This window comes from Gasterosteus aculeatus, chromosome 8 (genome assembly GCF_964276395.1).
Source record: "Gasterosteus aculeatus chromosome 8, fGasAcu3.hap1.1, whole genome shotgun sequence".
Taxonomy (NCBI): Eukaryota; Metazoa; Chordata; class Actinopteri; order Perciformes; family Gasterosteidae; genus Gasterosteus; species Gasterosteus aculeatus.
In genome coordinates this window covers 10,909,099-10,936,621 of record NC_135695.1, presented here as the reverse complement: position 1 = coordinate 10,936,621, position 27,523 = coordinate 10,909,099, and the positions used below count along the sequence as shown (strand labels likewise).

Below are 27,523 nucleotides of genomic sequence, written 5' to 3'. Positions count from 1 at the left end.
TGTGCTCTGATGTAATAAAATAATGAGGGAATAACACGCCATGGATCAGCTGACCAGCCATTTTCCTAAATATTATTTTCCCCTTCAAAGGGGGAGGGACCATGTATAAAATGTATTATGATTCATACACAGTCCCCTAATTGGGAGGTAAATACCCTCACATTCTGCTGACACACTCGCACTGTATCTCATGGAGCATGTTGGCGGTTCGAGCCCCGGCTGCTTCTCCTTCTTCAGGTTTTTGGGGGGCGACGTAGAGACGGTGCGCCGGTGACCGCAGGGTGGGCGGTTCGAGCCCCGGCTGCTCCATCTCCCACGTCGAAGTGTCCCTGAGCAAGACACCTCACCTTTAACTGCTCCCCGGGCGCCTTTCCGGTAGCCCTCTGCTCCCAGTGCGTGGGATGGGTTAAGTGCAGAGAACAATTTCCTGTATGTGTAATATAATACTTGGCAATAAAAATGGCTTCTTCTTCTGAGTCTGCTACTCAAAGCACATCTTCATTGTCATTTCAAACCAAATGTGTACTGTCGAAATGCTGATAATTTGGTCAATCTCCAGTAAATATGTCGAGTTAACATTTAGCGAGTAAGTAAAATCACTCTGGCTGCTACAATAGAAACACACACCGGCATCAAAGAGTTAATGTTTCATTTTGAGTGACGGGTTAAACAGCCAATCAGCAGCCGATTCCTACAGCGGTCCCTTGCGTTGCTTTCGGGAAAGAGGTTGTCACTTGTCAGGAAGGGTTAGCGAGAACGTAGGAGGATTGCGTCTTTGCTCGTACTACCAACCATTGACAAATTCCATTTAATTAATCTAATATTTCTCTACCTTTCGGGGCTGAACATTTTTGGGCTCGGCAACGTTTTGGAATCAAGAAGCCGAGAAACGATCGGCGCTACAACTCGGCCGAGGCGTCTAATGTACTGAACGAAACGGAAGTAACTTGCCAGCTGTCTGGCGAAGCTCTCGAGGTGAGTTACGTTAAATGTCAGTTAACCGCGTACAGACGGTTCTCCACCGAGAAAAATATCTCCCCTGGTTCATTCAACGTACACGCGTTTGTTTTCAGTCGTTCGTTGTTGTTGTTGCCAAGTGGGGAGAATCCGCTGTGGTTTCCCGTGACTTCAGTTGATAGCTAACTAACGTTAGCTGCGTTAACGTTGCTAACACGCTTTACGTCAACGATGTCAACCGACGCTCGTGCGCTTTGGCATAAAAATGCCCGGCGGTCAGTTACGGTGAGGCTGTTTTTATTATCGGATTGGAGTATGTTGATTTTGGTTCACCTTTAAACCAAACTGTCGTTATTCGAAAAATTAATATTTGTGAAATAGTCGCATTGATTGTCTGTAAGGAGGAAAAGTGAAACCTGCTGTGGGACAGGATTTCAATAACACGCCGAGGCCGAGGCTTCGTGTTGTATTGTAAATGCGAATTTAGCCAACAGGAAAAGGAAAATCGTGTGTCACTTTTGTGTCCCACTACTGTAATTTGAGGTTTGACCATTGGTACATTTCTATTTGATTCCATAAACACACTTTTTTACATTTTATTTTCCAGACAGACCTGGCAAATATTTACAGATTCAACTTAATAACTTAATACTTTATTTAGTTATGATTATCCAATAATAACCAGTGGTTATTATTTATCCAATCACAACCATTTAACACACATTTCTAATTTGATGAAACAATGAAGGGATTTAATACACCGATGTAATCTGTTAATTGACTGCTACAAGGCTGTTATTTTATTTTACGGTTGACACCCGTTTCTTAATTTTGTTTATGCCTGAGGAGATCAATGTACATGCTTGTGTTGTGTAAGGTAATTTTTCTTCATAGACTTGTATTTTTGGGTATTTTGGGATTAGTCAGAGGAATTGAACTTTTAAATGCTTCATGATAATGAGATAATAATCGCGCAAAAGTATTCATAGTAGTTCTGTTTTTAAGTTCGGAGGTTTATTACAGTTTAACAAAATGGATTTCCCCATGATGCAATGTTATCAAACATGAAAGAGCATCACATTTATCACTATTTTTTAACATTTCTTGTAATTACTAAGTGCCCTCTGATGCTATTACCTACCAGCCTCATTGTCTGCCCACAATTTCCCCTTCGGGCATATTGGTGATGACACTTGAAATGTAATAAAAATTATAATAATAATAATAATTCTTTGATCATGAACCACTTTGTTTTTTCTGGTCTTCAGAGAGGTTTTCCTGAGCTCACTGTTGCTTTCTTTCTTATTAAGAACGTACCAACAGTTAATTTGGCTTTTGGATAATTTGGATTTTTTTTACGCCTAATGATGGCGTGCGTCACTTTGGACTTATTGAGACAAATTGAGAGTTGACAGCAACAGGTTTCACATGGAAATCCCACACTCAAAACGAACTCTGGACCTTTATGTGCTCACAATTTCCCCTTCGGGCATATTGGTGATGACACTTGAAATGTAATAAAAATTATAAACATTTGATGCTTTTGTTAGATTATGTCTTTCTAACCGGGGTAAAGCTCAAAACTAAATGAAAGTGTAAAGAGCATTGTTAACATCTTGATGCTATTGCCCACTTTTTAATGTATTATTTGAGCGCCGCAATATGGTCACAGCACAAACGCTGCTTTAAAACAGGGGGCAGGCATTTAGACTGGTTGTTCTTATAATAACAAAGTGAATCCACAAGTGAAAGTCTTCTACAAGTTATTAAACAAACATAAAAGCCTGTAACTAAATGGTAGTGAAGTACCATTTAAACACAACCATTATTACATTTGAGTGTCAGGGCTCAGGATCGTTATCTGGGATTCTCGCTCCAACTTTGGAATTTTGGCGCCATAATTGGTGGTTGTCTTTGTGTTCATACAAAATGCTACGCTGTTTAATGCACATGCTTTTGTGGATTTCTTATTCACTTGTGTGGTCGAAAGCCAGAAAATAATATCTGGATGTGATTTTGAGTTCTGTTCAGTGCTCTAGTTTATCCAATGCTTAAATCAAACTGTAACTCAACACAAGTTGGCAATGTATACCTCTTCTTGATGGAGGATGTTTGTGTTAAATATTGAATGTTATATGTGCTATAGGAAGTTTTGAATTAATGAAAGGTTAATTAATGAAAATGACTAAGGTTTTAATGGGGAAAATGAGGCTAATATTCTTTCAGCTCCAAATTTGACTTTGTCTGTAATTTACTCACCAAGAGTCACACAGATGACTCATCGGAAATCTTTTCTCAAGAAATGCAGCTGTACTAAATGAGAAAAAACAGTGATGACCGTAACAGCCCACTGGCCTCGGTGACTACATCCCCAATGATTCTGTAAAATGAAGCTAATGGAATTGACAACAAGCAAAAAACGCCATCGATAAAACCGATGAACCAATGCTCATCTTAGTTAAAATTCTTACGTGTGTGACTTCGTAGTCATGCTGCAGTGTTTCGCTGTGGCTGCTGTCAACACAAGGAGTGTGCACCGCAACACAGCGCGTGACGTGCTGCTTCTGTTACACAGCCGGCGTAGAGGCTCTTTGCTGAGGTCTGCACTGCTCGCTGTCCCTTCCATCCGTCCTTCGTGTGATGTCATCGGCTCGGTTCAGAGGCTGACGTCATCGCTGTGTTCTGTGGCTATGGCACTCTTTAGACATGAGTCATTGAACTCTGCTGATGTTTGCTGAGCTCACAATCACCTTAACCTCTCGGGCACTAGTTTGGGTATCTTAACTACATAGGGATCACCCTGAGGGAGAAGATTATAACATAAGGCAGGGACGCTCATGATTGTTTTAAAGCCATCGGTTAAAAACAGTTTTAAGGCTGTCAGCTAATAATGATAGTCGTACGACTTAGTAGAACATTGGTTGTCTCAAATTCAAGGCAAAGCTTTGGTGCACACGTTATATAATCCCCAAAATGTAAACCCACATCCCCCCGACTCTAAAATGTTTCTTTTTAACCTCACCTGCCAGTGTCTGAATGCCAACTCCGTGGGTGATGGAGCTGAGCAGGCAACTCTGTGGGAAGATGAGGAGGTCCAGTAAAAGGGCCCAACTTTCCTCCTCTCCTACTTCCACTCGGGGCCTGGAGATCCACTTTTACACACCAGATGTGCGCCAGCTGCTGTACTTGAAGGGCTGCTACACCGCGTTGGACCTCTGCGTGGATGCTGCCAAGAAATGCTGTGAGTGACCGACGAGTCGGCTACTTATTGTCTACCCGTGTTGTGAACAGCAGGGGGTCAAGTTCATTTTATTTAGGAGTATTGTCATTTTTGGTTAACAATAATTATATTTCTTAAAATGAAATATTGATATCATGGATGTTAGTAATTTACATGGTACTATAGTGTAAATTATTCGGTGCTTCTTAGAGTACTCATGACCCTCCCTATTATTAATTCCCAACGCATATAGTTGCAGTTTGACTAATTTGCCAAAAAAAGCAACTTCACACACAATACAAAAAGGTAAAAGGGGTTGATTGCATTTAGTTTTTATATTATTATCTTTATGTATATATTGTTCTTGTGAATTTGTTTGGCACAATCCTCCTGATTACAACATATTTGTTTGGTTTGTTATTTAGCAATACAGAATACCCTGGGTATGTTGCAATTCCTACGGCGACGACATAGTGATAACATCCTGTTCTTTACTGTTTTAACATGAATTGCTAAATGTGCCAGATCGTTTTTTAGAACCCAGATAACACTGATATTCACAGAGGCCTGCAAATCAACTGTGCGCTCAATCAATCCCTCGTCTGAATATGAATCTCTTTTTGTTCTTTTCTTCTCCCCTTCACAGCAATCTCTCCCTTGTGCCATAATCTGTTTGCCCTGTATGATGAGGCTACTGGCATGTGGTATCCTCCCAACTATGAAATCAATATCACGGACGAAACCAGTTTCAAGTTGCACTATCGCATGAGGTAAGACTGCATTGGAGTTCCAATCCACGATCATAACATAACAAAGGGCACTGGATGACTACGTTCTTCAAGCACTCACAGGGTTATTAGAGCTCAATTCTCAAAACTTGAAGAATAAGGCGTGTAGCTCTTTAAGAAGGTATTTTGGAAATGGATTAAACCATTATGTAATCTCAGTAAAGGCATGGAATGCAATTGGAAAGGGAAGACTGACAACTTTCTCATTTACAAGCATTTCAAACTGTTGATTAGGAGCTAAGCTTGTCATTACACTCTGATTTTGAGGGTAAAAATGTACTTTATAGGGTTAGTGTCAAGTTAGGAGAGAAAGCAACGTCACATTTGTTACTAAGTGGATGCATTTTCACAGAATCAAATCTTCAGAGATCCGATTCAACACGTTATGCAGCATTTCATGTGAAGGGAGGAGGGCATGACTGGTGTCAAGGCCACTTCCTCTTTCTCTCTGCTCTGCTTTGTCAGTTGCTAGTGGAGAGAAACGCGAGTGTGCATTAAGCCTAACTGACGTGGACCCAGTGTCGATGTTTTTGCATTTCTAAACACTGCATATAAAAAAGGAGACAATAGACAACTTCATGTTGAATTGTTGCACGCAGACAAAGTTCATGTATAAAGCGCGTTGTTTCAATTTTTCTTTCGCTAGAGGCCAAAACCTTATCAATGCAAACTGCATTGATGAGAAATGCAAAAGTTTACTTTTTTATGGCTAGAACCTTCTTCATCCCTTCAATAAAGAATTTCCAAATCCAGTAGCAGTGGATTCCTTGTTTCTTGTAAGGCCACTGTGTACACGCCTTTCAAAGACATTCATACCGTTGCTATTTTACTAACTGGTTTTTGTTCTCTCCATAATTAGGTTTTATTTTAGAAACTGGCATGGCACCACTGAAGGAGAGTCTCCAGTTTGGAGACACTGCCTCAGTAAACTCCGAGGCGGTCTCAGCCCACAGAAAACACCAGAAGGAACTCCCCTACTGGATGCTGCCTCTCTCGACTATCTGTTTGCCCAGGTAAAGGAAATATGAATTACTAATGACCAATCAAGTATAAAGTATATAGGAAGCTTAAATTGTCAATTGACCAAAATATACGACATCCCTCTTCAATTGTTTAAAATAAATGTATGTTATATATGCTGTGTGTGTGTCATATATATATATATATATATATATATATATATATATATATATATATATATCTCTATATATATCTATATATATCTATATATCTCTCTCTATATATATATATATATATATATATATAAAATATGACACATAGGCACACACAACTGTTCAAAAGTTAAAAATAGATCATCTTAAATAAATCAGAAATACACTCAATACATTGTTAATGTGGTAAATTACTATTTTAGGTGGAAACGTCTGTTTTTTAATAAAATATCTACATGCTACAGGTGTATAGAGGCCAATTTCCATCAACTATGCCTCCAGTGTTGTACTGGTACATTGTGTTTTCTAATCGCCTTAGAAGACTAATGGATGATTAGAAAACCCTTGTACAATTAAGTTAGCACAGCTGAAAACAATTATGCTTAAGAAGCTATAAGACTGGCCTTCCTTTGGGCTGATGGAGTATCTGGAGCATCTGTGGCTTTGATTAAACTCTCAAAATGGCCAGAAAAAGAGAACTTTCATGTGAAACTCGCCAGTCTATTCTTGTTCTTAGAAATGAAGGCTATTCCATGGGATAAATTGCGAAGAAACTGAAAATGTCCTGCAGCGATGTGAACTCGTCCCCAGAGAACAGCACGAACAGGCTAGAGTAGAAAGAGAAGGGTGAAGCCCCGGTGCACAACTCAGCAAGAAGACAAGAATGTTAGAAAGTCTCACAGGTCCTCAACCGACAGCGTCTTTAAATGGTACTGACTCTGGGATGCTGGCCTTCTAGGCAGAGTGGCAAAGAAAAAGCCAGATCTGAGACAATAAATATCAATAAATATTGATATGGGCAGAGGAAGATTGGAAAAAAGTGTTCTGGACAGACAAATCCAAGTTTGAGGTTTTCGAATCACACAGAAGAAGAAGAACAAGTGAAAAGATGCTGGAAAAGACATCTGCCAAACACGGTGGAGGTGATGTGGGGCCTCTTTGGTGCTGGTAAAGTGGGAGATTTGTAAAAGGGATTTTAAACAAGGAAGGCTATCATTCCATTTTGCAAGTACTGCCAAGTCAAATTCCTTGTATGTTTGACATATTATGGCAATAAATGTTTCCTGATCCCTGTGGACAGCGCTTCAGCCAATTTTGCTCCTACAACAGGACTTTTTATTATTAAACTATTTAGGGAAGAAGCATGCAGCTGGTATGCTGTCTGTATGGAGAGGCCACAAAGTCTTGACTGTAGGGTACGCAAGAAGTGCCCACCAAGCCAATCCAACTTGTGGGAGGTGCTTCAGGAAGCGTGCAGTGACATTTCTACAGATTATCTCAACAAATTAACAGCTAGAATGCAAAAGGTCTGCAATGCTGTAATTACTGCAAATGGAGCATTCTTTGACTAAAGCATAAGTTTGAAGAACAAAATGAATATTTCAAATAAAAATTATTATTTCTATGAAAAAAAACACGAAATTGTCTGGGTGACCCAAAACTTTTAAAAGGTTGTGTGCATATAAATGATATAATGTGTGTATGTTTGTTCTGCAGGGGCAGCATGATTTTCAGACTGGCCTGGTCCCACTGAGGGCGTCTTCCTCAGAAGCAGAGCAACACGAGATAGAAAATGAGTGTTTGGGCATGGCGGTGCTTGCTATCACTCACTATACCACAAACATGGATATGACCCTTACAACTGCTGCAAATGAAAGCAGGTAATGCATTAGATTTCCTAACAAAGCTGGGATGGTGCTACTTCAGCAGCCTTTTGATTGGGATGTTAAAATAGCCACATTTAAGAAGGATAGTGGCCAGACCTTTCCAATGTCATCCGCCAAATGTATATGACATGTACTTGCTGGTTCTGTGTGTCGCATATCAGATTGGTGCTCAGCCCACATGCTGAAATTCTGATTCTTTTTTTTATTTTGCCTTCAAAACACTTAGAAACGCATAGAAAGTAAAACCAGAGGAATTGTTAATACATTCCCTTCTATTATCTTCATCCCACCAGTTACAAACGCTTCATCCCAGAGTCACTGAACCGCAACATCAAACAGCGCAACTTCTTGACACGCATCCGCATCAACAACGTCTTCAAGAAATTCCTCAGTGAATTCAACCGCCGCACAATAAAGGACAGCAAAATAACCCCGTACGACCTGAAGATCAAGTACCTGGCCACTCTGGAGGGCCTGACCAGCGGCCTGGGCAGCGAGCTGTTTGAGCCCGTCTCGCTGGTTTTAACGCAGGAGGGCGATCTCTGCAATGGAAGTTATGGCTACGGTAAGAATTGATCAACATTATGGAGGGATAGTTATGATTTAGTTCGGAGGCAGTGAGCCAGATTCGTGGCGTGCAACGGCTCAGTCTTTTTTTTTTGTTGGAGTCAATTACAGAAGATTATGATGACAAAGAAATATCTTTTATTTTTTTACCAGGAAAATTCTTGTCAGATTTGATGTAAAAGCAGTAGAGGAAAACTTGCTGAATTGACAATTTTAGATAAAAGATATCGTTGCCACCATTTATGACTTATTTGCAATATATTCAGTTGTATGGTGGTTGTGTGGTTACTTTAGTGTGTTTCTAAAAAAACAACATAGCGTTGTTGACATCCAAAGATACTTAAAACATGGAGGGTGTTTGTGCAGATGGTGAAAACCAAAAGTGAAAGGAACAAGACATGATGCATTCACCCATGTATCACGTATCACAGGCCACACCCTGGATGACTCCAACCAATGTGTGATGTCTTCAAGCGCACACACACACACACACACAGAGCTGGGGGTCAAGATAAACCTACAGTTGCCAATAAGACGTGAAATTTCCAATGATCCATTTGCCTATAGTCCTTGTGTCCTGAAGCAGCTGCATTGATATATTTGGGCTGTACGTGTAACTGTTGATGTTTGCGTGCTGTTTCTAGGTTACAGTAACCAGGGCCAGGAAGAGGTCCAAAAGCCGAACATGAAGACCAGCCATGACATGCACGTCCTGGTTACTGGCACCAACGGCATTTCCTGGAGGAAGAAGCCTGCGACAGTGAGTCAAACTGAACAAGACGGTGTTTGAAATAACCTGCAGTTACAACAACTGTCAAACGTCGTATAAGAGAAAATACCATATTACTTTTTTTTGCAATCTGCAATTCTTCATTCCTATCTGTGTGCTATGGATATGACAAATTGTATCATTATTTTTCTGTTGAAAAACAATGAAACTCTGTTTGAATTAAATATAGTAAATGAAAAATAAATAACTCGTAGCCATAAAATACAAGTTGTTTCCTTTATGAACATTTCTGTTCATATAGTTTAGGAGAGGTACAAACGTAAAGTATGTTAAACTAAGTACAAAGTCACTGAATTGAATCAGAAGTCCTTATACCGGTTTAATATTGCTATATACAGAAAAGACAGTGAAGTGAGTGAGTGGGTCAGAATTAGTATTTTATGATAACATTTGACATTATTGGGAGAACTTTTCCTAAATTGTGTGTGTACATGTTTGTATATCTTTTAAACTAGTCAATGGGGATCAGCAAAGAAAAGGGCAAGTTGAAGAAGGTCAAGTTGGATGGAAAACAGAAAAATGGCAAAAGCATGGAAGCGAATGAAGACTGGGTGGTGTTCTGTGACTTCCATGAGATCACACACACTGTCATCAAAGAGACTATGGTCACTGTCTATAGACAGGACAACAAGAGAATGGTAAGGCACCCGCATCAAAAACACTGTTTAATGTCAAATCTGTTTGGAAAACCTTTTTTGAGCATTGTCTAATGTTTTCTGATTTCAGAAAGCTAAACTACAAAAACAATCCCATCAGCTAAAAAATGTTAAAAGCCATGGGTTAAAGCAGCCTTTGCTCGACACTATATTTATTTCATGCCATATTCCTTTTGAATAATGGTCAATCAATAAGATGTATTTTTTATTTAATAACACATGGCAGCTGCTTTAGACTGCCCTTCTGGAATAGTGTGGCTTAATAAGAGCTCCTGTAGTCATTGTTACCGCTTTCCTCCCTTCTTCTCTGGCTCCCCCCGTCTCATCTCTTTTCAGGAGCTGCATATGGCTTCTAGGGGTGAGGCTCTCTCCTTCGCAGCCCTCGTGGACGGGTACTTCAGGCTGACTGTGGATGCTCACCACTTCCTGTGCAAGGAGGTGGCCCCATCTTCAGTGGTGTTCAACATAAACAACGGCTGTCACGGACCCATCTGGTTTGTACAGTTTTATGTGTTTTCATGCATGTCTCAAAAACACAGTTGTTTATATTCGACCGAGACACCACGGATGTTGCGCGAGCTACGAGTACAAATTGCAGTATTATCCAATATCCAGGAGGGCATAAAAACTAAATGTAGTACTAGCAAGAAGGCAACCAGTGATACTTGCAAAATGTCATAAACCAACCTCCTCAATGCAGAGAAGCAGGTGCGATTAGACGGAGTCAGAATAAAAATGATACATTTTTTATTTTGTGTGAACCTTGAGAGGTCCCTGGTAATCCCAGCTAATTATGCATCTGTAAACGGCAGAATGAGAAGTTAGCTGTGGACGGACACAAAGGTGCACACTCGCTCACCCACGCACACAGACAGGCGAGGAATGGCATTGCCACTGCCCTCATTCGTCACGCTTTCTCCTCCACAGCACGGAGTATGCCACCCACAAACTGCGCCAGGAAGGCCACGAGGAGGGCACCTACATACTGCGCTGGAGCTGCACTGATTACGAGTACATTATCATCACCGTGGTCTGCAATGAGGTAGTGTACACTTCTTCATCAGTTTTTAGGAATCTGCATTCTGTCCGTGCACGGTAATGGCTAGGAAGCCAGTGATGTACTGGAAAAGTTTTCTGTCGATTATTGGCCAGTCAGAGGTCATGACACACGCACACAGAAGAAGCACCAAACCAAATATTGGAGGCTTATTTGTTTTGGCTGGTTGGATTATGACAGGTTGTATGTTTCATGTGTCTGTATGAGAGGAAACATACACACATGCAGAAGGATAACCCACTACGTAATCTTAAGCCTGATTTATGCTTCTGCGTTTTCAGAGCGACGCAGACGCAAGCCCCCCTTGCGTGTCCCTTGCGTCGCTTTTCACACCTCCTTGCGTCCTTGCGTGTGTCGAGCCATTTTTCTAGGCTTGCGTCGAAAGCGATGCAAGCAACGCAAGCCTCCCGCAGCGCACCAGGCTGCGATTGGTCCGCTAACTACGTCCTTTACGGAGTCTCACATTTCCGCTTTCATAGCCCGATACCGCCATTATTAAAACGAAGAATGTTTACGAGAGAACGGATCAGATTGAAGAACTTTTGTCGGAAGAAATGCGCAAATATGACCGCTTATACAAGCCGTCACTGGCGGGTCGTAGAAGCGGGTTGGATTTACGGAGGGAGATCGCCGCAAACGCCGGTTTGCCGGTCGAGAGGTGCGCAAAGTTGTGGAGGAAAATACGGGCGTGTGTCCGCGATGAAAAGCAGCAGTGGCGATGCACGGGGCAATAAAGTCTATGATAAATAAATAAATAGACGTGACTCTCTAGGTCGTCTTCAACAAAAACACGTTACTCCGCCTGTTGTTCTGGCGGTGAATTACTCTGCAACACACGCAGAACCATGAATTGAAACGAGTGTGTCGACGCAACGACGCAGAGGCAAACGCAGAAGCATGCGCTGGCCTTTAGTCACTGTTTATGTTACAGTTTACTGTATGAATGAATACAAGTTAGTGTAATACAGGAGTGACGCAATGTTTTTAGACGAAGAAAACTGTATAGATATGATTTTGGAAACCAAACACCTAACCTCTGTCTTTTGTTTCTAAGATGTTTCCTTCCACTGCTGCTATCTGTTCCTACCTGCTCTTCCCCATTTAATATTCCCAATTCAATCTTTTTCCCTCTTCTTATGTGAAAATATCTTCTTTCCTTCTCTAGGTCATTTGATCTCTCCTTCAGTATAATTTCCCTCTATATTTGATTATTATCATGTTCCAGTTAGAAAACTCTCTCTCTCTACATCCAGATCGACCTGAATGAGTCTCGCCCTGTGCGTCAGTATAAGAACTTCCAGATTGAGGTGGCTTCCAATGGGTTCCGCCTTTACGGCACTGAGACGTTTCGGGCCACTCTCACTGAACTGCTGGAGCACCTTAAGGGCCAAAGCCTTCGCACCGACAACCTCCAGTTCCGGTTGCTGCACTGCTGCCCTCCCCAGCCGAGAGGTAAACTCAAATCTTGCTTAAGTACTACAAATTCACTTGGCGAGAAAAGGCACGGCACGGGGGGAGAGGGAGAGGGAGAGGGAGAGGGAGAGGGAGAGGGGGAGGGAGACGGAGACTGAGACTGTTTTCCTGGCTACCATAGGGTAACTGAAACTGACATAAACAGTCTGTGTGAAATTGTGTCAGTGTAGAAGAAAGTTGTAAATGTGGGTTTCCGGAGCTAAACTAGCACTCTTGTATTTACTTCACTCAGGAAAAGGTGGAGCCGTGTGCGCATGTGTGCCCGTATGTGTTAGCTGTTTATGTTCTTTGAGGCTGTGTGGTTTTTATTATTATCATAAGGCTTGCCTATGAGACTGGCATGCTGTGTTGTTTTCTCAGAAGATGTTCATGTTGAGTTACGCAACCTTCTTGCTAGAATAGTGTAACACTGGTATTCCAACATCCTGAGAATAGTGCACAAACCATTTACATTTAGTTTACTTTAGAGTCCATGCAGGATCTTTAACTGTTGTGAAAATACAACGCAAGTATTTGATGGCAGATGGGGGAGAGAAGGCGCCATGGTTTGGGTTTTTTTTGTGCAGCTGGACTGTGCATATAAGCATGTCTGAATAAGACCATTCTAGCTGAGTGTAAAGCCTAGTTTATGCTTCTGCGTTTTCAGAGCGACGCGTGCCCTTGCGTGTCCCTTGCGTGCCTTTTCACACCTCCGTGCGTCGACCCATTTTTCTAGGCTTGCGTCGAAAGCGCCACAAGCACCACAAGTCTCCTGCAGCGCTGTGATTGGTCTGCTAACTACGTCCTTTACGGAGTCTCACATTTTGGTTTTCATAGCACAATACAGCCATTATTAAAACGAAGAATGTTTTACGAGATAATTAATCAGATTGAAGAGCTTTCGGAAGAAATGCGTAAATATGACCGCTAATTGCTCTGCAACACGCGCACGCCTTTTAGAACCATGAATTGAAACGAGTGCGTCGACACAGCGGTGCGTAAAGACGCAGAAGCATGCGCCAACCTTAAGACTATGATACGCTCCAGGGGTTAAGGAGTGGGTGCAGTGTAGTACGTGGGAGCAGGATGTTTATGTTTCATCATAAAAACTCAGATTGCATTTTACAAACGGGGAATGTAGGGTGAGCTGATTGAGTGAAGATACTCTCTCTCTCCCCCAAAAACCACATGCTGCTGGTTTTGTCACAACATTAAACACCCAGACCCATGCGTACACGCATGCATAGTACGGCAACGGGCACGAAGAAACATTTTTGCTTCATCCTCCCACACAAAGCTCTGTGTGTGTATATACAAGAATACGCTGAATCAGTTTAGCAGCCCGACCTGGATGGCTGTGCACATCATTGCCACATAAACGTGGTAATTCACTTCATCTTTTTTTTTACCACATGTGAAAAAGTTGCCTTTTCCTGGAGTGAATGCAGTGCAGACTATTCTTATCCATCTTAACTTTTGACAGTGTTACAATAATATGACCTAGAACACGACAGTAGCAAGCGCAACATTCTTGTTAAGAGACTATCCAGCACTCACAACCTTCAAGTCTCTGCAGTTTGACTTTAACAAAGAAGAATCTGAAAAAGTCATGCTTTGTAGTTTGCACAACTTCATACAAAACCCCTGGTGTGGCTCTTTTTAAATGTATGTTTTTGCGTTGCAGAGGTTTCCAACCTGCTGGTGGTCACTAAAGATCGAGCACCGGCCACTCAGACACCCATGCAGGAGAGTCAGCTTAGCTTCCATCGCATTCTCAAGGAAGAGATTGAACAGGTACACCCTCTCGGATCTCCATGTCCTGCAATGGTAATGCTTAGAATGGATGTAAAGATGAAGGATACAAAACTCTCTCGAATAAATGAGTTAAATGTAATTCAAAGTTATTATAAATTATTTAGCATGCAATTTAGGGGTAACGTGTGCAACACGTTATGTATGTAAACTATTAGAGATAATTTTATTGTGGCCCTCAATAAAAAAAGTCTATAAAAGAATTAGGAAACGATACAATAAAGTACAGAAAACATACCACGGATGAGCCAACACACAAACCCTCTTTGTGTGGCGCTATCGCTGTCTTGGTGTCAAGCCCAGGCCCAGAAGGTATGGGCCCCCCTTCATTTGCATGAATCCACACTTAATCTTTTCTCTTTTTTTAAATAAAAGGAATCCCTTAAATTTGCATCACTTGTGTAATATATTTTGTATGCCATGAGAACGTCTACCTACCTCTTCATTTTTAATAAGTTTATCCTCCTGGATAATTCCATGTGTCCCATGAAATCACGTAACTTTGAGACTTCTTCTCTGGAAAATATATTTAATAAAGGTTTTGTCCTATTCTTGGATAAATTCTGTAACCCCCCCACCCCACCGTTGTGTTAACCAGGAGGAGCACCTTGGACCAGGCACAAGAACCAACATCTTTTCAGGCACACTGAGGGTGAAGAGTGAGGAGGAGGAGGATGCAGGTTACTCATCCTTCCAGGAGGTGAAGGTGGTCCTGAAGGTGCTGGGCTCTGGACACAGGGACATCTCCCTGGTGAGACACAATCAAATATCTTGCACATCCTGTTCTAATGAGGACTACACCCCTCCTGTAACATCTAACTATACTGAAACTCATTAGGTGTTCGCAGCAAGCTGGTTCCAAATCTTACCGGGCCCCAAACGTTTCTGTAATGTGCTTTGCACTCAGTCATCTTCGTCTTCTGTTGACAGGCGTTCTTTGAAACAGCCAGCATGATGCGACAAGTGTCTCATAAACACATAGTGCTGCTGTATGGAGTGTGTGTTCGTCACCAGGAAAGTAAGTGCATTTTAAGAAGTGCGTGCATGTTTATGCGAGTGTTGGGCCGTTTCATACACCTTTTTGCTTCTTTGTGTGGATCAGACATCATGGTAGAAGAGTTTGTCCAGCCAGGACCACTGGACTTATTTATGAAGAGACAGCAGAGCCCACTGGACACACTGTGGAAGTTCCAGGTGGCCAAGCAGCTGGCCTCAGCTCTCAGCTACTTGGTGGGGAAAACACACACACACAATCTATAGAAATGTAATTGTGTGTTTCATGGCTCCTTGATGAATGAATGAAGGGGGGCCCATACCTTCTGGAACATGTTGAAACCATTTTTATAAACTAATTCTTTGGATTGGCCCTCTTGTGTTCGGAATAATAGATTTGTTTTTCTGTGTGTGTGTGTGACGTTTGTAGGAGGACAAAAAGCTGGTTCATGGGTTTGTGTGTGCCAAAAACATCCTGCTTGCCAGAGACGGCCTGGACGCCGATATGGGAGGGCCCTTCATCAAGCTCAGTGACCCAGGAATACCAATCACTGTACTCACTAGAGAGGGTGAGTGCAAAGTCTTGGCCTCTTTCACATTCTCCCTGGGCTCCTTTCTCTCTCTATCTCTCTGGGTTACTGAAAGTGAAACTTAAATGTGGAAAAGTGAAACTAGTCCCAGTCAGCTTTAAATGATTTCTGTAAAACCAAATTGCTGACTGATAAATTTGGATGCCAAAACTACAGACTTGTTGACACTTGTCAACCTGAGTCTGATGATGATGATGATTGAGCTGCTTCTTCGGACTGTCCTGTCTGAGTTGAATTTCCGATCAAGCTTCTAACAAAGCTGACGTTATCAGCAGAAGGACTGAAATTTGTCACATAATCAATACACATTGCATTGGGCAGATTTCCTCCCTGACTAACTTATTTTGTAAAAGCTAAATCAAGGTTGAGGAAAAATGGCACAATAATAAGGACGTTTCTCAGATTGGACAGTTCCCCTCTAATGGCCGCCTCATGTTTCTGTCTACAAGAGCTGCGAGTTGTGCGATCTAAAATAGTGTGGTTGCGCAGATGGATCTGCAAACCACAGGACAAACTGGAAATGTTTCTCTGCAAGTGTTCACGGCTCCACCCTCCTGGGAATCCTCCTCCCTCTTTTATTCGTTCCCAGAAATCTTAACATTCTTCTCACTTGGCTGATGGACAGAACTTCCAGTTACGCCTCAATGTCCTTATAGATTTTATTGAACAAAAAGTGGGTTACGTGCTGAGAAATCTGCTGGGAGTGTTCTTCCCTTTTCCCGGCAGTCTCTGATTGCTGTCATACCCATTTATTACCGTTTTTCCTTTTTGTCTTTTTCTTGCTCTCAATTATCCCCCTCCAAGGTGCTATTTTGTCTCCATCTTCCCCCTTCACTCCACTCAGCCCCTCCACTGCTTCTTTTCTGCTTTACTCCTCCTCCTCCTCCTCCTCCTCCTCCTAACCATGTGTTCCAATGTGAGTTTGAATGCACTCTCTAACATACACAGCTCAGTTGATGTTATGGATTTGTGGCGCCAAGAAGCCATTGTGGAGGTCAGCCAATCAGTTAGCCTGTCTTCCAGTCAGGCTATATTTCAGCCGTCTGAAGCAGAGGCTTTTTAGAATAGTGGATGCAGTCAGTCAATGTTTTTAAGCCCAATAGCCCGTCGGGGCTGTACTAAATATTTGGTTCTTGGCTGAGAGTATGTTGGATCAGATGCATGAGATTAGCATATGTTTTTTTAAGCAAAATAAACTCATGTAGAGCCTAAATAATACATTACTCAATATTCTGAGACCAATGACCGTGATAAATCAAAGTTGTGAAAAAACTACCAACATTTTTTGTGATGAAGAAGATCATAAGAGTCGACGGTGGCGCATGGGGTAGAGAGGGTGAGCTGGGAACCGCAAGGTTGGTGGCTTGAGCCCCGGCTGCTCCATGTCCCATGTCGAAGTGTCTCTGAGCAAATGTAAAAGCCATAGATTAAAAATGCAATGTAAGTCGCTTTGGATAAAATCGTCAGCTAAACGACCTGTAATGTAATAAGAAGGATTCCTTTTGTAGGACAGCAAGACATTCAATTGCTGCAATATACATATAAGAGAAATAACAATATTGCATAACAGAATTGATTGGTACATCATGATCAGGATAAATAAGTCTGTTATTATATTTCAGTCTGAAGGTGTTTTTGTGTGAGAAGGCCAATGAGAAAAGGTTTTCTTCACTTCACTTCACAAAGTCTGTAAATAACACACGGTGATATATGAGGACTAATACTTCCTCTGAGGACGTCATCGCTCATCTTCACATCGGTTATGTCAAACATCATTGCAATTAATGTATTTGCTTTCTGTTTTTATGAAGACACCAACCAATGTGTACGTACCAGTAATTGATCCACTGTTGCTCAAGCTGACTTTGTTTGCCTCTGCAGAGTGTGTGCGTCGTATCCCATGGATCGCTCCGGAGTGTGTGAAGAGCGCGTCTTCCCTAAGCGTTGCAGCTGACAAGTGGGGCTTTGGTACCACTCTGTGGGAGATCTGTTATGATGGAGAGGTCCCCCTCAAAGACAAGAAACTCACAGAGGTAGAAGCCACACACAGAGACTGAAGGAGGAATTATATAGTCATACATACAACCAAAAAACGTCTTTTGCATCAAATCTAATTGTAATATATAATAATGTAAATGTAATTGTTTTTCTGGATCATAACACATCTATGTTTTTGTCTTTGTGCTGAGCAGAAGGAGATGTTTTATGTAAGCGAGTGCCAACTGGCTACCCCAGAGTGCAAAGAGCTGGCTGAACTGATGACCCACTGCATGACCTACGACCCCAAGAAGAGACCTTTCTTCAGGGCTATCGTCAGAGACATAGACATGCTAGAGGAAAAGAGTATGTATTGTGTGCACTGTACATTCTACAGTGTTGTATGATGTTATGATTTGTTTCTCAACATTTTTAATGTGTGTCACAGCCAGCCGCAACCCAGTAAGTGAGAAAGAGAGAGAGAGAGAGAGAGAGAGAGAGTTGTTTACTCAACTCCGATTATGTTCATGAGGAAGTTCACTCGGTGCGTTCTCTGCCCCTTAGCTGGGCCCCATGGCAGCAAAATAGGCTGCTCTTCCACCTGCTGGATAGAATTGCATACTGTAGTCCGTCTTACTACGGCTTATACCTTATTACCGTGTTTTTATAAAGTCTCTATTTGTAATAATTGTTAATTACTTATTCAGAACGAGTTTAGCTTGCGAATTATTATGCCAACAAAAATGAACCATTTCTGTTCAAACCAGGCAAGCACACAGTTACCTAACCGCATGCAATTCTGTTGAAAATGTTTAAGCTGTCAACCACAAAACACTTCCTATGACGCAAGTCTTCTTATGTTGCGTAAAAGACAAGTTTGACCCGGCATGTTTAATGTAACATTTTTTATTTTTCTATCTCCCAGACCCCTCCATCAAACCTCAGCCTACACCAGACGTGGACCCAACTTTGTTTGAAAAGAGATTCCTTAAGAAGATCAGAGAACTGGGAGAGGTAAACCATTCATGATCAATTCATGTTTTTGTTTTTTTATCTGTGTAATTTTTTTAATTTATGAGAATGATCAAACTGACAATGCTCAGTTAACATGCATTGGTAGATAATTTGAATTGCCATTAAATCAATAGTAGTTTGGTATCTATGGGCTTTTTTTAGGGCTATTAAAAAGTATAATCATCCTTGTGATCCTTCATAACCTAAAATGAGCTGTAGGTATACGTAAAAGAAATATGTCTATCTATGGCAGTGGTTCCCCAACCTTTCCTGTCACGCCTCTATATGATGATATAGGAACATAAAATTCACATGAATTGCATGTGAAGCCCAGGGACTGATATGCCGTGTTATATATTTCTACCTTAACCTTCCTACAGCAGTTAAAAATGTGTCCATCATTGCACATCACGTCCTTATCTCTCTTTCTTGCCCTTTCCTCTCTCCCCCGCTCTGGGGGCGTGGTTGCAACACAATGCATGTCACGTCGGTTCTGCTTAATTTCCTTTTTTTGCAACCATATAATATAGTGCCCTATCTTTACAACTTGTTTGCAATTGTATTTTTTTTATATGTGTATTTCATATAGTTTTACCTGTGTGTGTTTGCCTGCGTGTGACCAGCGCTTGTTCATTAACATCCAAATAACTTCAACACACACTAACACTTCTTGCATGTTCCTCACGGGCAGGGCCACTTTGGAAAGGTGGAGCTGTGTCGCTATGATCCTCGTGGAGATAAAACCGGTGAGCTGGTGGCAGTGAAATCCCTAAAGTCGGAGAACCGTGAGGAGCAGAGCAACAACCTCTCGCGGGAGATCGACATCCTGAAAGCACTCTACCACGAAAACATTGTCAAATACAAAGGCATCTGCCAAGAGGAAGGTAAGATGGAAGGAGTGCACGCACAAAAATGACATTTTATTTTGTTTAGTTGAAGGCAAATGGAAACCCATTTACAGGTTCACTTCAGTCACTCACCACTGCTTCGGTATTGTCACACAACTAACCATTTGTACCAAAAATTATGCTTTGGTGGATTGATTTTCAAATCAATAGGGTAAAACCGCAGGAAAGAACAAATCTCTAAATTGGAGTAGCAAACCCTAATTAGCACCTAAAGTAAACATATTTTATTCTGTACCCCTTTCATTTGTTTGTTCATTCTAGAGATCATGCACAGCTCTAATAATGGTACGAGAAACAATGAACCACCCTTAAAAAAAGGTTAGCAACCCTTACACAGCAGCAACTTTCGTTAAACGGCCTCTTAATATTTTTATATAATCCCATTATTTATGTAAAAGCTCTGTGACTTCAGTGTCAGGGTAATTATGGTAAGGTATTGTTTAAATACTACAAAATGAAAAAGTGATACAGGTGCTAAAAGAGTGCTTTATTTGATATCGATCATGTGAATGAGCATTCAATTGTGTACATTTTTATCAGATGCCGCGGCGTGCACTAAAGTCCTAAACCTTTTGGTGGTATCTTGGCCTGCCAATTATGTATATTTATTGATGCGCGCAGAAGATGTAAATTTGATGTATAAATTGAGCTATATTAATAAAGTTTGAATGATTGAATGTGTACTGAGGGTCCCCCTAATAGCAATACAGAAGAGGCTCAAACTGTGGTTGGCATGCATTACACGCCACACACAACTTCTCCGTATATATTCAAGCACAATCGATGCTGATGAGTTTGTCTGCCTCTGATCTGATCATTTGTAGGTTGTCAGGCCAATAAGCTGATCATGGAGTACCTTCCACTGGGCAGTTTGAAGGATTATCTACCCAGGAACAAAAACAAGACCAGCCTGAAGACCTTACTCAGCTACTCTGTCCAGATATGCGAGGTACCACAGTTTGTTTCCTCTGACCACCATACAGTTAAATAAAATGGTGAACCCCTTCCTGTTTGGATCATCGTTGCACAGGGCCTTTTCAAAACTCTGGTCGGATGTGAACAGATCAATTTCATCTGGAACTTTCCAATGGTTATTGTTAATGGTTGTTGTTGTTTTTTTCAGGGAATGGATTATTTGGGATCGCGAAATTACATTCACAGAGACCTGGCTGCCCGAAATGTTTTGGTGGAAAGCGAGAGGACGGTGAAGATCGGAGATTTTGGCCTCACCAAAAGTATCAAAGACAACGAGGGTTATTACACCGTCAAAGATGAGAATGAGAGCCCGGTTTTCTGGTGAGTCAGAGAGGGGATGAATGTTAGAAAACGCTAAATTCTATCTAACTGAGAACTTATTGTTAAGAGAGACTTTGTGAAGCACTGAGAGAATAAAAAGGGGAGGAGCCAGTAAATTGAATGCGTGAATGAGGACACAGACGCTGTGCAGGAGAAATATAGAAAACATTGCAAACCATTCAAGCTACTGGTAATGAGATTTTATTCCTTTTCATCGTCACAACATAGAAAAGAGTTGAATAGTTTGCCTTTTCTTCTTCAGCCACAAAGAGTTTTTCTCATTGGCTTTTAAAGCAAACGTACACTACTGCTGCTACTCAGTGTTTCCCCTACCATCAGTACGTTTACAGTTCTCACCCATTATTATACCCCCACCCCAGTCGGTCCATCCATACGTAGCCCCCCCCCCCCCCCTCCCCCACCCCCACCCACCTAACTCCCCACCCGCCGGTCTGTCTGCCCACAACCCCACATTGTTTTTATGACTTATTATGACACAATGTATTATGACTCACTTTAAGTACTACGCTTTTATAAAATACTGTGGGCCTATTAGGACTTCTTATAGATGTTTTATAACATACACTAGTATCACTTTTAATTTATTTTTTTTAATGACCCATTCAAACATGGCTTTTGTGACATATTATATTTCTTATTTTTTTCAAGGTATGCGCCCGAGTGTCTGACCCACTGCAAGTTCTACCTTGCCTCAGACGTTTGGTCCTTTGGTGTGACGATGTATGAACTCATCACCTACTGCGATACGTCCAAGAGCCCAATGCAGGTCCTTATTTTTATAGATACTCCCGCACTGATGTTCAACCGATGCTTCTAATGAGTAGTATGTATTTTAGGAAGCTTAATACGTGGTCTTGCGGTAATAAATTCATTCATCTGTCTATCAAAGCATTAGACATACGCACACAAAAGGATTTGTATGGAGCATATTGTCGGTCCTTGACGTTGACAGATCAACATACGCTGAGAGCTTAGTTTATAATTAGTAATTAAAGTCCATGTTAAAAAGGAGACCAGTTAAAATATGCGAAAGAAGCTAAAAGGTATTACATTTTAACCCCAGTAACTGCATGACTTTGTATATGAGTTTTTTTCTGGATTTTATTGTTGTGTTCAGGAATAGTAAAGCCAGTATATATTATTGGATATTGTTAATCTTGAACCCTTCCTTGTTTTACCCACGCAGCTCTTCCATGGTATGATTGGTCGATCTCAGGGCCAGATGACCATCATCAGATTGGTAAAGGCGTTGGCAGAAGGAAAAAGGTTGCCCCGTCCGCTGGAGGGCTGCCCCGAGCCTGTAAGTCGCTTCCCTGAAGGATCTGGAATATTGCTAGTAATACTGGCAATCCTACAGTATTAGGTTTTGCATTCTATGAGTAGATTATTCATTTAGGCTTATAGTATTTGTTGAACCTGCCACATTAGTTTTATTAGTCATAAAATCAGCTACATTCCTGTCGGGCCGCTGACCAAATGTTTAGCTACAACGATCTAGTCAAATACTTCTACCTGTTGTCTAACACAATTCCCGGCCCACAGGTGTACGAGCTGATGCGCAAGTGCTGGGAGAACGCACCCGAAAATAGAATCTCCTTCAAGAACCTGGTGGACGAGCTGACCAGGATGCAGCAACGCCTCCAACCACAAAACAGCCTTTAAACTCCCTGCTTTGTTCACTGGGAATGACATTGGCTTGCAGACTCTGGACCAAATGTGAATGGCAAAACTGAGAACTTCAGATCAGTATCTGCTTGTGAAGCATGATTGTACTGTGGGATCAAAGCTCCACACCAAGCATTGCTCCCGCAAACTCGCATACACCTTCCACAACCACGGCAAGACTTTCCGTCATGTTTGTATTTCTCCGTTTTGTTTTTAACTAGTCTTATATTTCCTGATTTCAGTTGAGTATTTTGTCCTATTGAATCTCGTTGCCTTTGCCCATGTTAAATGTGATCTGCTGGTTGTACTGTGTCCAGGGGATTTAACTGCAGGGCCAGACATGTCCCACTCACACTGACGGCCACTATTATCATTTGCTCCAAAGGCCTTTCAGATGGTGTGAGGTTGATTCGGCTCTCACTGATGGACCTTTTGAAGGCGGGAGAGCAGAGAAAGAACGGTTTAATGCCTGCTCAAACAGTTAAGGCGCTGTTTGCCATTTGAGTGGCCCATGTGATGGATCGTATTTGATAAGATCTTGGATGGATGGATACAAATGGAGTCTTTTTACTTTCTAATTTTCTTTAGCCCAATTTTCTGTTGATGTATTTAGAGATGCTGTCAGCCAGCGAGCAGTAGGAAACGTTCCCTTTCACTGTTATTTGATCGAGCTGAAAGGCCAAACATTCTTTGATTATAGCTTCCACATTTTGAGATACTTCTGCTGGACGAGCAATTTCTAGACATTGCATTTTAGATCTGGCACAGGTAGGTTTCAACGGAAAGTAATACAGATTAAGAACAGATTACTAGGCGTTGCGAAGTGACCAGACTCCAATGAGAATACGGACTGCGTAAAAGAACAGAAAATCTGCTTTCTTTTCTGTCAGTTTTTTCTAATCATGAGATTTCTCCCCTAGTCAAATGTCCTGGGATCATCTCTGCACTTTTAGAGTCCTCTCATAGTTTGAGGTGATTTTAGTTTATAAACTCTAATCGAGTACGGTTCTTTAAATGTACCGAATATTTTATGGAGAACTAAATGCAACAAATTAGTCTTCTATATCAAATATACAGCACTTAATAACTTGTTAGTTGAGGGAAGAATTAAGATGTACCACTGAGATCCACCTGGGGGCAGTAAGGAGTCACTTTTGTTCTCTTAACGCTTAATGCTATGCTAAATATAAAAATTGCCATTATTGCTTATTGTGAATGGAATAACAAATATGATACACAGGCTTTGAAGTAAGATGCTGATGGCTTTTTACCTTGTTTTTTCAGTGACTGTTGCTATTGTGTGTGTGCATTTTATTTGTAACGTTTTTTTAATTTCAATATGCCAGAACATTTATGAAAGTTATGAGTATGCTAAATGGTTTGAGCAGAGGGTTTTTTCTTTTTGAATTCAGTACATGTGAGTCACATTTTTGTTGTTCATGTAAACATAACTTTTTTGCATTATAATTGGATGTAAAAGACAATTCCTTCTGCTCAACAAAATAAATATATATTTTTCAAAAAACAAGATAAAATTTGACTTATGGAAGGTAAGTATCCTTAAATACATCATGAAAAATAAATAAAAATCAGTGTATGTGGTGTTCCTTCTGTCACTCACTCGGTCCAAATGCAAATGAATAACTTAATTTTACTATACAACTTTTAGGACTTTTTATAATATACCATCACGATTCTTTCCTACATTCTACGAAATAAGTTTTATCCTATGACTACGTACTATACCTTTTTACTTTTAAAATATATAAACATCTGCAATACTGACTGATTACTTTTGAATCCCTTTTTATAAAAATGCACACACTTGAAAACTACATTTTTTTTAAAATAACACATTTGACGATAGTATGACTTTTTACTTTTTAAACATAATAGACTATGACCATTTTACGATTCTTATTTTGAATATAGTATTTTTTTCTGACATTTCCCCACATACGTTGACTTCATTTGCCTGGATGCAAAGAGCCCCGCAAAGACCTGCTAAATGAAATAAGAAAATAATGCAGCTGCAACATGTACTGTAACCATGACAACGTCAAAACAATTTGGGTTATTATTTATATTGCTGTGATTTAAGGGTGGCGTGGTGGTTAGCACTGTCGCCTCACAGCAAGAAGGTCCTGGGTTTGACGCCCAGTGGCCTTTCTGTGTGGAGTCTGCATGTTCTCCCCGTGTCTGCGTGGGTTCTCTCCGGGTTCTCCGGCTTCCTCCCACAGTCCAAAGACATGTTAATTGGGGACTCTAAATTGCCCGTAGATGTGTGAATGGTTGTGTGTCTCTGTGTTAGCCCTGCGATTGGCTGGCGACCAATCCAGGGTGTACCCTGTTGGACTCCAGCCCCCCCGCGACCCTGTGTGCGGGATAAGCGGTTTGACGATGGATGCTGTGATTTAAACATCCTTCAGGATCTTTCCTCACAAGATTCGGTCATTTAAAATAAGCTATATTGATTATATTCAGCACCATTTATGTACATTTTATTTGTAATGTCTTTCTGGTAATGTGGGTAATATGTTATTGTGTGAAATCATTTGAGCACAGGCTTTTTAGATCAGTCAATACGAGTTGTAAAATGACTCATGAATTATCACATAACTGGATGGTTTTACTCCGAGTGTTAGCGGAGGAAAAGAGTAGTGTAAAGACGACAAAGCTGCGCTGCAGTGCACTTTTTATTTAGGAATGTAAAAGACAATTCCTTCTGCTCAAAACAAGAAAATAAATATATATTTTTCAAAAATAAGACATAACTATGAATTATGAAGAGTCAAAGTATCCATGAATACACAATGAAAGAAAATAAGCAAATCGATGTTCATATTTCATCTTTGTCAGTCCAAAATGCCTTATATTACCAACTAATGAAAGCAGTTTTATATGTTACAGTTGTAAATACGCATGCTAGAATTTCCCTAGAAATACCTTATTCACAGTAAAACAATAGCAATGTCATTGTGTATAAACTTTTTTGCAAAATCTACAGTATATTTCAGGTCAGAAACAAAATGCACATACTCTTTGAAAGGAAGAAGCTTGACTAATTTAGAAATATCTAGAGCCATTAATATGTGTCAAAATCAGATACTTCAGTATTGCAATGCCTTGTGATCAGTGCGCACCCCCCTCACACACACACACGATTTTCTCGTCCGTTAGTGAACGCTCAAAAAATAAAAACTATTATGTCGAAATATTTCCATCAACGACTAAATACCAACAAAAAATAAGCTAATGTTGAATTCAAACGCTGACTGGTGAAGATTATCAGCGTAAAAACAGATTTAACAACCGCCCCCCCCCGCTAGTATTTTTATACTATCACACTGAGAATGTTGGTGGCAGTTTAGAGATAGTGTTGCAACTGTGCAAAATTGTCTAATAAGTGAATACTAAGTCCTTTGTTTAAAATACACACATTGGAGACTTGAGTCAGACATGTAAATGATCCTTTGGGACTTGAAGCACGAGTACAAAATGTCAATCAACTAAAGAGTAGTATTTAAAAGAAAAGGTTACCTATATGAACACTTCTGTTCCGTTACACAATACAAACAAAACCACCTATAGGGACCATGTAGACCTTTGTCTACATGCCACTTTCTGTGCACACAACATGTCCAGGTTTCTGACAAGAAGGAAACTTTAGTATTTATATCCTGCACTGGTTTGACCTTCTAAATTCTCCAAATTCAGATTATAAAAAAGATGCAATTCATCTGATCAGTGTGAAGCTCTCTTGATCCATTGCTCCTACAATCAATTTTCAACAAACAAATCCCAAATCAATGAAGGGATAATACTGATGAGTCTATCAAACGCTTGATTTACATTCTTCAGTGTTACAGATCTTCATTGTTGTACAATATATAAAACACATGAGCCGTACTGTGATCGATATCCACTGGAGCACCAAATGTGTTTTAATCCACATCGGTAAACTGTCCAATACAAATCTGTTAAGGAAGTACCGTAACAAGCTTTATATCTGAGACCGGATGAATGTCGTCAGTAGAACAAATGGGGTTTGGGCTGAAAACGGTCAGAAAGAAAGGAACACACATTTTTTGGCAGGTGTTGACAAATCACATTAAAAGAACAAAGTATCATCCTTATCCTTCCACTGGGGTTTGTGTGTGGAAGCTCTACAGGTACTTGCAACATGCAGGAGTCTGGCAGACCTGACCGATATACCGAATACCGATAGCAGACATAAGAGGGGAATGACGCAAAGAAGAATAAAAAAGTCCCTACAGGCTGAGAGCCGCTGGAGTTGTTTTCCCGCCTTCCTCTCTTTACACCCAGTACCTGCCAAGAGCAGATTTTGAAAGGTGCTGCACCGACAGAAACACACAAACAATTAGTAGCTCGCACACAAACAAATCACCAGTTGAACAACAGGTTCAACCCAACGAGAAAGCAAAGGAAAACTATTGCAGGAAGACGAGGAAGTGTGAGAGAGGACAAAAACTACAATTTCGTTGTGTGAGCGGTTCTGGCTGAAATTCAGTCCAGCAAAACAATATTTGTTTTCTTATTCACTTTAAATATGTGGCGGTTTTCTTCGAAAAATCTGAAAAATGAGTTTGTCATTTTAGGAACTAAACTTGACCCCAACACGTCCAACGGTAAAATACAGGCTGGATTCTACATCTGGACATTCTTCTGTCAGAGACACAAAGACAAATGGCAGCAGCTAATGGGCGGCTTTCTAACCCATTTCACACCTGTTGAGTTACAGGTTTTACATGGGCAGCACATGAACAGGATTCGGGGTTGAGACAAACTGGATTGATTCTTCAAGGAGGTCCTAAAGCATCCGCTACATTACTGGTTCCCGTGTTTAGGTATGTGCTCCTTTGTATTCTTAAATCTATATGACACACACACACACACACAC

At 40.9% G+C, this 27,523-nt stretch overlaps 1 protein-coding gene across 1 annotated transcript; it reads left to right on the top strand.

The window, feature by feature from the left end:
• Positions 1-694: 694 nt before the first annotated feature.
• Positions 695-24,202, top strand: jak1 (Janus kinase 1). The gene is made up of 25 exons (XM_040184563.2): positions 695-975; positions 3,987-4,198; positions 4,824-4,947; positions 5,825-5,978; positions 7,635-7,798; positions 8,098-8,369; positions 9,016-9,131; positions 9,617-9,799; positions 10,154-10,311; positions 10,745-10,859; positions 12,128-12,326; positions 14,011-14,120; positions 14,737-14,889; positions 15,069-15,156; positions 15,241-15,368; positions 15,562-15,700; positions 17,603-17,754; positions 17,914-18,064; positions 18,624-18,712; positions 19,404-19,596; positions 20,445-20,569; positions 20,744-20,916; positions 21,586-21,703; positions 22,124-22,237; positions 22,480-24,202. The coding sequence occupies exons 2-25, from the start codon at positions 3,994-3,996 to the stop codon at positions 22,597-22,599; spliced, it is 3,543 nt and encodes a 1,180-aa protein (XP_040040497.2). The 5' UTR covers positions 695-975; positions 3,987-3,993; the 3' UTR covers positions 22,600-24,202.
• The last annotated feature ends 3,321 nt before the right edge of the window (positions 24,203-27,523 follow it).